Raw genomic sequence first — 13922 nt, 5'->3', positions numbered from 1 at the left:
TAGATGGTTTATGGGTCTGATGATGGAGGCTGGCATTGGTGATGGATGACAGGCTAAGGGCAATGGTGGCATAGGTTGGTAGAGGAGGTGTGTGTGGCTATTGGCTAAGGGTATTGTTGAAATTGGATTTTGGTTGGTAAGGTATTTTCTTGGAAGGATATTAGGGCTGGAAAAATGGTGGTCAAATAGTAGGTGGTTAGAATTGGTGATGGTTCTGGGTACATTTGTGGAATGGTGCTATTGTCTTACTATGTGTTGAAGGTTAGGGATTATGAGTGCAAAAAAAATGGTGCTCCCCTTTTCTGGTTCTTAAGCCCTATTTTTTTTATCAAGAAACTACTAGCAAAAGCTTATAATAAATTGAAGATTTGGGGCTTTTCTTGTAGGTGGCAGTGATTTGCTTTATACTTAAATTTTTTTGGGGCATTGAGATGTTGATCAATTCGTATAAAAAGAGGTCAAAAGGTAAAAAATAGAGGTTAAAATGGAAAAGCTAAAAATAGTTTATAAAATTGAGATGAGGGAAAGCTGGTTGCCATGGCAAACTAGCTTCAGGTTTTTTCGCTTTTGTTATTTTTTTATTTTTTGTTGTAATTTAGCAATTAATAAAAAAAATTAAATATAAAAAAATAAATAAATTTAGGCTTTAAAATCAAATGTTAAATTTTCAAAATTTGGGCTTTAAATTCAATCTTGGACTTTGGGTTTTCAAATCCATATGGCCTAATTTCAAATTGGTCAAAACTAAATTGGACTGGGTTTTGGCCCATAAAAATCCAAAAAATGAGTAATTTGGACCAAAGTCTAAATAAGCCCAATCAAAATGTTCAAATCATGAGTGAGAATCGAACAAGCTTAAATTGACTGGATAAAATTAGGTGCCTATAAATGGATGTGAAGATGACATTTCTTAATGGTGATCTTAGAAAAAAGGTTTACATGGTACAACTTAAGGGATTTTAGGAATTTGAAAAAGAGCATTGAGTATGTCGGGTTAAAAAATCAATCCATGACTTTAAGCAAACTTCTAAGCAATGGTATATGAAATTTGATGAGATAGTTACTTTCTTGGATTTTGAGAAAAATAAAGTTGACCAATGCATATAACTTAAAATTAGTGGGAATAAGTTTATCTTTCTTCATTTTATATGTGGATGATATCTAATTGGCTTGTAATAATATTGGTTTATTACATGAAACTAAGTAGTTATTATTCGAGACTTTTGATATAAATGATCTTAGGGATTTTTTTTTTTTTTTATCTTGGGATTGAAATTCATAAAGATGAGTCTTCAAATTTATTGGGACTATCGTAGAAGTCTTACATTAATCATGTGTTTAGTAAATTTAATATGCAGAATTGTAAGGCTGTAGATACACTTATTGAGAAAAGTAATAAACTTAATCTTAATAGAGAAAGATAGTAGGGTATACAAATTGTTGAGATTGTTGTCAAACACATTGAGATTGACAACATGATTGATGATCCTCTGACTAAAGGATTGAGATCTATAGTGTTTGATAAACATATTGAAAGCATGGGTATTTTGGTGTTTTTTTTTTTATGTAATTCATTAGTGTGAGTATATTATTTTTATTTTATACTCACACATCTTGGTTTGTCTTTATGTTGGACCATTTCTTTTTATGTTTGAAATATCTATGTGATATTTGATTCCATGCTTGAATGATGATTATCGTTGGTTGATATTTTATATTATATTATTTTATTTTGTTAATAAATGTACATCTGAAAATTTAAAGTTTGTTATATGCATTGTGAAATCTTAAAACTTAGTATTTGTCTTAAGTATAACTATTTTTTCACTTGGGTATGCTTCATATATGACACCATTAAGCAATCTCAAGGATATTGAAGAGACATATAAACACATCTGGACATTATAGAGATTTCTCAACAAGTTTAGAGAAATCAACAAGATGATTGACAATAAAAATAACACATTAAGATAACATTTAAGTGTTAATTTCTTACTACATGTAACACAGATCTATTTTCAATAACGTCACCAGTATTTGTAACTATGGATTGATTTTTATGTCAATAAGGGACATAAAGGTTGTCATAATTCATATTATATGATTTTATTGAACAATATCATTAAGATGTTGTCTAAAAGGACTAAATTATTTTTAAATTATATCCACATCAAAGTAAAGTAAATCAACCTGAAGTCTTATTTTTTAAATAAAATTTTTTAAATTAAATAACCTAATTAATATTGCTTAAGTAAAAAAAAGAATTTTTTATAAGTGGATTATTATTAATTAATTATTTTAATAATTTAATAAATCTGACTAATGAGATTAATCTTAATACGAGACAAACGTGAGAATTCAAATAAATTAACGTAATCACTTAAGTGTGGACTTTGCATTTTGTATTAAATCAATATGATTTGACGGTTATTTAGGCTTTTAGTCTAATAAATTTTTGATAAAGTGATTTATAAAATTTTAATAAAATAGATTAAAATTCTCTTACTTCTAAAAATTACGATTATTACCCGTTAAGTATCACCAAAAAAAAAAAAGAGTTAAAAAAAAAACCTAATCACTTAAGAAATTATTTTACTTTCGCATATTAATCATAATCATTTAAATAAGTATGTTGAATTTTTTTTTTTTTAGTATGTCCAGATTATTACACAATCATTTTGGATTAGTATTTACAATTTCTTGGTGTAAATTCCTCATGCATTAATAAATCAATCAATCTTGACAAACACTAACTCTGCTGTTACTCCCGAGCTCTACGTAAAGGGTTGGATGCTTGAACTTGAATTGAAAGTGAGAAAAAGAAAAAAAAAATTCAAGTTGCAAAATCAATTTTTCTCAAAATGGGGCATCCAATCCCTAGGTAGGCCCACAAATCTTTCCCCACGTTTAGAGAAATGTCGACAGATGTGTGAGTTTCCCACCCCCCAGAATAACCTTCACAAACCAAACAGTGTTTAGAGCAACGCGTCTCTTTGTCAATGAAAAACGCCTTTTTCAAGCCTTAACATCTAAGCAAAGGCACTTCTCAAGTCAAATCAAACGTGAACTCAAATTAAAAAAAATAAAAATAAAAAAAGGACACCATCAAAGAGCCTCCCAGAAGACTTTCTAGAAGCCCTTCCCTCCTCGGTCAGCTCGCCCCCCTCTTCTGTCACGTCAAACCGCGTTTTTTGCAGGCATCACTCTCGTATTCACACATACAAAAAAATTTTGACAAAATAAAAAATTGGAAGAAAATTTTATCCTATTGTAAAAAGAACATGAAAAGAGACAAATTAAAATTAAAAAATTATTATTATATACATAAAATATTATTTTTATAAAAAATAATTTAAATAAGTTAAAAGATTATATGTACCCAAATTTAAATTTTATTTCTGTAAAATTATAATTATTTTTACTTATTATATTAGTCATCTTTTATCAGGATTATATTATTCATTTTAAATATATGGGATAAATTTGAGAATTTTTAGTTACCTGTATTTCACTATCATGTAACTTTCCACTTTGACAAAGTCACACGCTATCTTAATATCCCACCTCAGCACACTTTCCACGAAATTTCTCATTTCCCTTATTTAAAACACCCCCCTTCACCCACTTGTCTCTCATCAACTACATTTCTTTTGCTTTCACTTCCCCTGTTTTTGCCTCTGTTTTCTTTTCCCCTGCTTCCATACCACCTTAGATACCATACTATTTTATACAAACATAGATAAAACTCTATATATTTTTACTACACAGAGAGTGGAATTATCTCATCTTTGATACCCATATCCCAGTTTTTTGTTTTTTTGAAGGTTTTGAAAGGGAATTGGAGTTGACGATGGAGAACAATCAGCAATCCTTTTGGCAATTCAGTGATCAACTTAGGGTCCAAAATTCGAACTTGGCTAATCTTTCTCTCAACGATTCGATATGGAGCAACAATTTTGTTACAAAGAGGCCTGATGAAAGGAGGAATTTTGATATCAGAGTCGGTGGTGAATTGAATTCTGTTAACAACTTGAAGCCAAAGGTCTCTGATTTCAATTCTTTCAACAATGATGGATGGAAAATTGGAGCCAGTATCAACAGCAACATCGGGTTCGGTCCAATTGGTCCGATGGGGTCTCAGATGAATGTTGGAATCAACGGAGGATTCAACAAAGGGGTTTATTCAAAGCCAGCGAATAACAATAATTTTAATTTTAATTTGAAGGGGAATAAGAATAAAGGAGAGGATGATCACGGAAGCAAAAGTGGGAAGAAGAATAGTAACAAGAAGAACAATAACAATAACAGCGACAATAATAACAATGAAAATAAGGATGGGAAGAATGTTGTTGACAAGAGGTTTAAGACACTGCCACCATCTGAGTCTTTGCCTAGGAATGAAACTGTTGGCGGTTACATCTTTGTTTGCAACAACGATACCATGCAGGAGAATCTCAGGAGACAGCTCTTCGGTATGTCATTCGCTCACTTTCTCTTCCTTACTATTTTTTTTATTGGAAAGAAAAATAGTCTGGGTTTAATTTGGTTTTGAATCTTGATTTTCTATTATTTTTTGGAGATGATTATGCCAATACTAATCCCTGCTCTAGAAATTGAAAGTAAATCAGTTAGATTAATGAAACAATTTGGTTAAGTTAAAATTTTATGGAATTTTTGATGTAATATTTATGTTGATTTATATTCCTAAATTGTTGTTATGCATTATTTGTAGGTTTGCCTCCACGTTACCGAGATTCAGTCAGGGCGATAACGCCTGGCCTGCCTCTTTTCCTCTACAACTACTCCACCCACCAACTCCATGGAGTATTTGAGGTTTGTATTTCTGTTTTCTCCTATTACCCTTTTTTAACTACTTTCTGATTATCTGTTAACATTTGATTAGTTCGATTTCCACCCAATCCAAGGATTTGATAAAGTCATAACTTTTTTTAAGTCGTTTAAGGACAACCATGGACTTCTACAACTTGTGAATTTTACAAGTGCACACGTAAATATGACTGTGGACAGAACATTAGTTTCACTTTAGGGTGGTTTATAGTTTTATAGTTCCGTTAAAAGGGGCGCTTTCTTACCTGTGATTTGTTCTTCACTGCGCTTCTGACGATGTTTTAATGATCTTCTATTTAGGCTGCTAGCTTTGGAGGAACAAACATTGATCCAACAGCCTGGGAGGACAAGAAATGCCCTGGCGAATCTCGATTCCCTGCTCAGGTATTTGTTAAGGAATAAATTATTTGTTATGAAAAACAATATGGTTGTTTTTTTTTTTTTCTGAAAGATGATGCTTTCAATATCTTTCAAGCAAACAAAAAGAAAAAAGCAGTACTAATGTTTTTGTTCCTCTGCAGGTTCAGGTTATTACAAGGAAAATCTGTGAACCACTTGAAGAGGACTCCTTTAGGCCAATTCTCCACCACTATGATGGTCCAAAATTCCGCCTTGAACTGAATGTCCCAGAGGTAAAATTTCACACGACAAGCATGTGATGCTAACCAAGAAAATTTCCTACCTGGCCTATGCGGTTCTGATCTTTCTCCTGTTAAAAATAAAATTTGCAGGCACTCTCCCTATTGGATATATTTGCTGACCAGTCCTTGAGCAATATTCTTCTACAAACGCGTACAGATACAAATACACAAAAATTATGAAGAGAAGATTTGAAGAATAACTAGACACAGATAGTATATTGGGAATTTAAGACAATATCCTGGGGGTTGAATTGAATGCAGAGATCCACACAGCCTGTGAGACGTAAAACTTTTTCTTCACAAGCTAGCTATGGTTGCCCTCTTTTTTTTTTTTTCTTCTTATTTGGTGTGGCTTATCCATAAATAATACTTAAAACTAATGATAAACATCATCTTTATTTGTGATGTTTTTATATACTATAATTTAGTTTGAGTTTTATTTGCAGTTTGGTGCCATGAATAATCTAAAACTACAATTATATTTTCTTTTCCCCATTTGCTTGCTTGTTTGGGCAGTGAGCACTATGTTTCCTACAAGTTCTAATATGGCATATATAAGAGCTTGGGAAATAATGAATGATTTGAATGACTTCCCTTAAAGTTCCTGGAAAAGGATTGATTTTACGGACGTACATTAGCCATATGGAGAAGTTTTAATCCCAGAAAATGAGAAAATCAGTGGACGTTTAATGTTTCTCTAATGATGGCGTTTCTTTTAGATAACATGATTCTTTCAGACTGGTTTGCCTAATAAATATGTAAGTAAAATACAAATTTGACTTCAACAATTTAACTAAATCTACGATAAGATAGGACTGTTAATCTGGATGGGAAAAAGTTAATGAATTTGAATTATATGAACAGCCTAGTTCACATGATTTGGTTTAAACATGCTCCACTTTCTATTGGCCCACGAACTCGAGTAGCTTCCCTCTAAAAAGCTAGCTAAGCTGATGAGTGGTGGGGAATGGGTGATTATTTTGAATAAGGAATAACCCAATCAAAAACTTGTGTATCACCGCCCAAGCGGATAAAAAATTCATCTGATGGATGGTTAGGAGGCTATCACCGTAGAAGGTACAACTCGCAAAATCAAGACCCTGGAAGCTGCTCTATCTATCTCAACAAAAGTTTTACCTACTGCAACCATCAGATGACTCCTTCAACAAAAGTTGGTAATACTTTTTTGCCAAATTGTTACTGGAGAGATGTTGACTATCCAAAGTTGCCCTCTTTGATTTTATACTAGACCTTTTCTTGTTCAATGTTTGATTATTTCATACGGAGTTTATCAGCCTCAGGAATTCAGGATCTAAGGACGTCATTAGATAGATAGTGTAGCAATCGAATTACTTTTAAAACAAAATTGAAATCGACAATTTTAGATGAAAAAAATATTTAGAGGTGGAAGACAAGTTCTTAGCTTCTAGAAATCTTGGTAATAGCCGGCCAACATTTTAATTATTTTATATTTGAAATTGATTACTGAAATTTAAAATTTAATATTTTATCGATACATTTCTTTTCAAGTATAAAGCTTAAAAACGAAGATAATCAGTTTATCAATCATCCAACCATAATTATATATGGTTTTATGACCTAATTAGCATTTCTTTTTGACAAAGTTATAGCCTACCAATTTTTTTCCTTTATTAATTAATAACTTCTCAAAATAATCTATACAAACAATTATCAAACATTATCATTTATAATCACATTTCATTTTTTTTAAAGAGCAAAAGCACAAGAGGAAAGAAAGCTATAATCACCTTATTAGAACAAGCAACCTCATCTCAAGTCTATTATATTATAAAAATTTTATATTTAATGTATTTTCAACATATAAATTTTATATGTTATCAATAAATTAAAAAAAATCATTTTATTAATAAATAAATATCAATTTTTAAAATAGATATATAAAAATTAATATTTTTAAAAAACTTATAAAATTAATATTTTTAAAAAATTTACTCATTAATAAAATAATACATCTAATTCACTTATTAATAAAATAATTTAATTCATTAATAATATAAAAAATTTATATGCCAAATATAAATCCTTATAAATATTACAAGCTAAACATTTGAAATTTCTTCCTCTGCTTTTCCCACTTGTCTTTCAAGTTTTAAATCTAAACCTTCTCACATAATCCACAAACTATTAACAAAGAAAAAAGACACATGCTTTTTACATTTTGCCACAATATTTAAAGAACTCAAGATAAGTTGGACAATGAGCCAATTCATTTTCATTACACTTATTTAGGGTGTAAATGAGAGATATATATTTATAAATTATTTGAATTTAATATAAAAAAATTTTAAATTTTATTTTATTATTATCAAATTATAAAATTCAAATTCAAATAATTTAAATTATCAAATAAATCAAATTTAAATATTTTAATATTCGACTCAAATATCTTACAAATTTAATCAAATTTTTTACTTTTAATATATATTTTTAATATTTTATTATTAATTTATTTTTTTACCCTTCAATATATACACATACTTAAAACCTTAAATCCCTAATTTTTAACACAACACTCATTTGCTTCCTACCTTTCCCCATCTAAACGGTGCCCCTACATCACTCTCCCGATCCCATACCAACACCAACAGCCACCGCTTCCTACCCTTTGCCTCCATCAACAAAGTTTTCTTACCTTCTTGTCGACTATATATTACAAATCCCTAGACCCAACAACGACACCCCCTTCTTTTCCCATAACATTAGACAAGTTCTCTGGAGCTCAAGCAGCAGCAAAGCTCCCTCAAGTCAAGACTGAGCACACCGGCATCATGGCTGACAGCGGCAAGGAGTGGAAGCTGCAAGCAGCAGCGACAGGTAAGTTTGGCAACTGGCAAAGTCAGTGAACCAAAATTTCATGGTTGACACAAGCACGCTCGCTGAGGCAGGATTCCATTGTTTGCTATTTGTTTGTTGTAATTATTCCAATATGTGAGGCATGAATTGATTTTGAATACACGTTGTATCTGTGAAATGTGAGAAATTTATTTTTGTTTGTTCTTATCAAAAATAGGGTTTTATTTCATATTTTTATTTTTATTTTTTGAAAAGTGATTTTTTTTTTTCATTTTAAGTTCAGCTAAGATCTTTAGTTTTCTTTTTTTTTTTTCTTGTTTGGAAATAAGGCTTGTAGTTCTAATGTTAACTTGGATAACGGTTTATTTGAATATAATCTGAATGGAAGTTGATTGCTTTATGGGTTATGCTTTCTTCTGCTTTGAGCTTTGTCATTTTATCTTTCATTTGCAGATTCAAGTTGGATTGATTGTTGTATTAGGTTATCTATTTATTTTTATGATATTATTTGGAAATATATCAGATTTAATTGATATAAAATATTTATATTGAAAAACCTTAGTTCGAGCTTGAATTTAAGTATCAGAGCTTTAAATCGAGTATGGATCGGATATATTTTTACTGATAAATTAATTTATTTAAATGAATTAGAATAATTTGAGTAATTTGATTTCGAATCAAGTTTGAATTAAAAAATTAAAATTTAATTAAATTTAAATTAAATATCAAATCACAAGTTAAAAATCAAACTCAAGCTTCTTATTATATCTTCTCGACAAGGCTGATTACACCCTATTCTTACTATTACGCCTCTTCTTTATCTTCATTAACCATCACTTTACAACTTCCTCTACACTCCAAACACGGCACAAACCTTGCTGCCTTGCACCTTTCACAAGTTTGTCTCCCCACCCGTCTCCGCACACGCCACACTCAGTATCTTCTCCAATTTTCTCGCCCGACTCCTTCAGCTCACTCATCTCTTCAGCTCCCCCTAGGTATCTTCGCTTCACGAACACCCTCGGCACGTTCGCTTCTTCCCCTAATAAGCTTCTTAACTCGTTCGGGAACTCCCCATGCAATAACACGTCTCTCTCATAAAACGCCACGTGCTGCACTTCAAATATCCCTCGGATCTTGGTGCAATCCTCGAACGTACATCGAACCCCTCTCAACGACGTCGTGTAAATGACCACCAAGTCGGCCTCGCGTGGTGGACATGTCTTTAGGAACTCACTTAATGGGTCTCGTTTGCTCATTAACTAATCGTAACTAGTTATCCTTCCTTCTTTTTCCCTCTCTTGCCTGTCCCTTACTATGAATATATTCTCTTTTGCTGACTTGAACCCTACTGACTGATCTGATACTCGGGGCTTCGGTTTTTTAACTCGGTGATTTTCGTTTTCATCTCATTTCTCATTGACTCAGTTTTTCTTAACTCGTTTGCAGCCGATTTTGAAGACATTTTTGCGTCGAATTCTTCCAAGGTGTGGAAAGTTGAGCTCTTACGTGGCTGTTGCTTGTTAACTTGTTTTGCTGGTTTTGGAGGCAACGTGGGAGCTTGAAGTTTCTTGTTATCTTTGTTGTTATTGTTAATGGTTGGCTTGAGATCTGCTAAGTGCTAAGGCCTTGCTAACCTCGTCCCAAGAGTGAGGAACATCAGTTTCGAAGGTGTTGAGCTTCTCAAGAATCACAACCGGCACGTGCGTGGGCCTCTCTTGGTTCTCTTGCGGGGCTTGCTCCACTTTAACCTAGGGTTCATCTATGGCGTTAATGTCGAAGATCGCAAAGCTTGATGGCTGCGGACGGTAGATATCATCATATCAACGGTGGACTTACCGCGTTTGGAGGCAAAGTAGCCCATTTTCTAGGAGGATTTTGAAAAAAATATATATTTTTTTTATAAGTAATTTTTATTCAGTATCCAAGAAGTAGTAGAACTACTACCAAACAACAAGTACATACTATCGAACTTTTACACCACAAATGAGTCCCCACTCAACTCTCATCTCTCACATAGTCCATGGTTAACATGATCATAAGCTATATTTTTTAGACCAATCAATTGTAATCTAACTACATCCTTGATTTTACTCAATATTTGCTCCCTGTGAGCTCCATTGACTTGTATATTTGTGTATTTTTTTTGCTCAAATTTAGTATATGTACGCCCCCACACCAGTCGTAGTATGATTGAGACCAAAGCTTCCCTTGTAGCCTACTAACGGCCCACTGAAGCTCATTTTCCCTTCCCTCAGCTTCTCTCTATAAATTACATAGGTGCAGTACCTGCTGCCATACTCTTTTAGAGTATCTACAACTAAAAAAATGTGGTCCCTGCTTTTCTTCTTTTGCTTACAGAGTTCATAGTCCCAATCAATATGAATTCCCCAAGAAACTAGTCGATCTTTCTTTCGAAGCCTATCAAGGATAGTCATCCAGGTAATTATAGCATACTTCGGTATGTGGAATTTACACGACACAAGCCTATACCAGTATACTTTCATTTGCCTCTCTTATTTCTTCCCACACATTTGCAGTCCAGTAGTTAGAACCTTTATTATTCCAAACTATTTCAGTTTCTATTTGTGTCAGAAATCTACTTGTAAGACTTATCATTTGAAGTAGCTTTCTCATACACCAGCTATGACTTTGAGTTTTTGGAATTTCCCAAATGCTTCTTCCTTTTATCACATATATGTGTATCCATGCAATCCATAACAAGCTTACTTGTGTAAAGATAGACCATAAAAGCCTAAGCATGTAGGCTTTGTTCCACACACCAACATCTCTTAATCCCAACCCTCTTTCTGACTTTGGTTTACATATTGTCTGCCATCTTACTCAGTTTCCCTTTGTTGTGCTTGATTGACCTTTCCGAAAAAAATGCTGAACAGAGCTGGTTGATCCTCTTGATTACCCTTTTTTGGAAGAACAAAATGCTTGCACCAATAGTTATGAATACTAAAAAAGACAGATTGGATCAACTATGGTCTATTTGCGTAGGACAAACGTCTTGCTGCCTAGTTATGAATTCTTGATGTGATCCTCTCAATTAATGACATACAATCTGTCAGAGTAAGCCTTTGCGACACCAGTAGAACCCCAAGATATCTAACAGAAAGTTTTCCCCTTTTAAACCCTGTGACTTTTAGGATTTCTTTAAGCTCAGTTCTTAGAATCCTTATACAAAATAGTTCACTCTTGGCACTATTTAGTTGTAGACCAGAATACGTATAAAATTGTTTTAGTATGACTTGAATTCCATCAATAGAATCCAGCTTCCCTTTTGTGAAGATAAAGAGATCGTCAACAAAACATAAGTGTGTTAAGTTCACTTTCTTACATTTGGGATGGTAAGAAAAAATGCCATAGGATGCTGCATTATCCAATAACCTAACCAAAACATTAATAGCAATAACAAACAAGTATGGTGACATAGGATCCCCTGCCTTATTCTTTTTGCCCCCTTAAAATATCCCACCAAGCCTCCTTGATTGACAAAGAGAACATTGGTGAAGTGAGATAGCTTTTTATCCAACCAATGAACCTTCTTGGAAATCCCATTGCCTCTAGAACTGAGATTAAAAATTTTCAATTTAAAGAATCGAATGGTTTCTTTAAATCATTTTTAATAGCACATCTTGGGGACATGGGAACTCTACTCTAACCTTTCACCAATTCCTGCACCATAAGTACATTATCTGTTATGCTTTACCCTTTTATAAAGGCGCTTGGGCGGTTGCTAATTAGGGATGGCAAAAACTATTGCATTCTGGTAGCCAATATCCTTGTTATACTCTTATAAATAACAGTACAATAAGATATTGGCCTATAATCAGAGATGCTAGCTGAAGATGGGCTTTTTGGTACCAAAGCTATTATTATAGAGCTGAAAGCAGGTCTTCAATTTGAAAGAAATATGATATAGTTATAGTGACATCCTCCCCTATTATACTCTATGTAGACTTGAAGAAATGGGCATTGAAACCATCAAGGCTTGGCGCTTTATCACTACGTTGAGCAAAGATAGCTTTTTAAAATTTTTCCCTTGTAACTTTTTGTGACGGTGCATCCCACTGCTCTTCCGTCAAGGATACATGGACTAAGGCTCTATTTAGATGGCCGGTGAAATTAGCTGCAATAAGATTGAAAACAATAACAAAATTTATTATAACTGTAATTGAAAAAAAAGTTACTGTAGCTACAGTTGAAAAAAATTTTAATAAAAAATTTTTACGAACTTGACTTCACTGGAGTTGGTGTTTGGATTCAACTTGAGGTACAATGATCCAAATGGCTACTAAGTCAGTTAACAACTCTTTTTTGTGGCCTTCAACATTAGCATCAGCTGTGCTCATCAACTGCTTAAAAAATTCCACAGCCTCATCTGATATCTGTGAGAAAGCATCCAACATGTTTCCCTCATTATTATACAGTATCCGTATATTGCTTCTCCTCTGCCTTGCTGCCAGCACCCATCTAATTCTTGACTTCTGTCTTCATAAGCTTTCCTCCGCTTTCAATAGTTCAAAGAGTTCCAATGATAGTTTCCTTTTATTCTCTGCATCAGCTATAGGTGATTGCATTAATGTTGCAAGTTGTGTTCCTGCTAACTCTTTTCTTTTAATTCTTACCTTCTCCGTATGATCTTCATATTATGTGAGGTTGAAATTTCTTAGCACTGGTTTCAGCCTCTTTAATTTCTTATGCAATACAACCATAGGTTTACCACTCACTGGTAAAATCCAAGATTCCTCCATTAGCTTTAAGAACTCAGGGTGCTTTACCCAGAAATTGAAGAATTTAAATGATTTTGATCATGACTATCTCAATGTAGTCAACTTTTATAAGAGTTGGATAATGGTCAGATACTTCAAGGAGGAGGAATTCAACTTCTAAATTTGGTACCTGCGTGAGCCATATATCATTGATTAGCACTCTATCCAATTTCCTTGACAGTATACGATTGCTCCAAGTAAAAAGAGGTCCTATATAAAGATGATCCAGAACAATCAGTTTCTATAAGCATTCTTGAGAAGCTTTTGTACTTCAGCTAGATATTTAAGAGCCATTATAGTCAGCTAGATATTTAAGAGCCACAACATTAAAATCTCCAGCCAACATTCGTGGAGAGCTTTCTACAATACTTTGGAAAGAAATCAAGTACATCCATAGTCTTTTTCTTTCACACTCACTATTACACCAATATATAGTTGTGAAGTATAGCTTATGAGTGCCATGTAAAATGTTTCATGTAATGCTTTGGTCATTTGTATCTGCTAAATCAATTGTTAATTCATCCCTTCATATCACCCATATTCTTCCATTATAAGCGGTAAGATAGTTATGATGAATGGACCAGCCAGCAGAGTTATTGTTCAGGACTTTCTGAATGTTTTGTTGCTTCACTCTTGTTTCTAACAAACAAGCCACATCTACTTTTTCTCTTCTGATCCTACCTACAACCTCTCTTTGTTTTAGAGGATCGTTTAGTCCTTTGACATTCCAGCTAAGCAAATTCATGATGAAAATAGGGAAAAGGAATGACTTCCTAGAGCAGAGTGTTCCACCTTTACTTTTTTATTTTTCCCTTTA

The 13922-nt window shown here is 33.1% G+C and overlaps 1 protein-coding gene and 1 pseudogene across 1 annotated transcript; one reads left to right on the top strand and one right to left on the bottom strand.

Moving 5' to 3' along the window:
* The first annotated feature begins 3634 nt into the window (after positions 1 to 3634).
* On the top strand, positions 3635 to 5934 carry LOC111289571 (DCD domain-containing protein NRP-B-like). Its single transcript, XM_022880723.2, has 5 exons — positions 3635 to 4472; positions 4733 to 4833; positions 5149 to 5232; positions 5370 to 5480; positions 5580 to 5934. The coding sequence occupies exons 1-5, from the start codon at positions 3851 to 3853 to the stop codon at positions 5667 to 5669; spliced, it is 1008 nt and encodes a 335-aa protein (XP_022736458.1). The 5' UTR covers positions 3635 to 3850; the 3' UTR covers positions 5670 to 5934.
* Positions 5935 to 8995: 3061 nt separating this feature from the next.
* LOC111290109 (uncharacterized) lies at positions 8996 to 10316 on the bottom strand (annotated as a pseudogene).
* Between the last annotated feature and the right edge of the window lie 3606 nt (positions 10317 to 13922).

The sequence above is a fragment of the Durio zibethinus genome, chromosome 11 (assembly GCF_047325235.1).
Source record: "Durio zibethinus cultivar Kanyao isolate XHJ-2024 chromosome 11, ASM4732523v1, whole genome shotgun sequence".
NCBI classification, from domain to species: Eukaryota; Viridiplantae; Streptophyta; class Magnoliopsida; order Malvales; family Malvaceae; genus Durio; species Durio zibethinus.
Note: the sequence above shows the minus strand (reverse complement) of the source record. Positions and strands in the feature narration are given on the sequence as shown.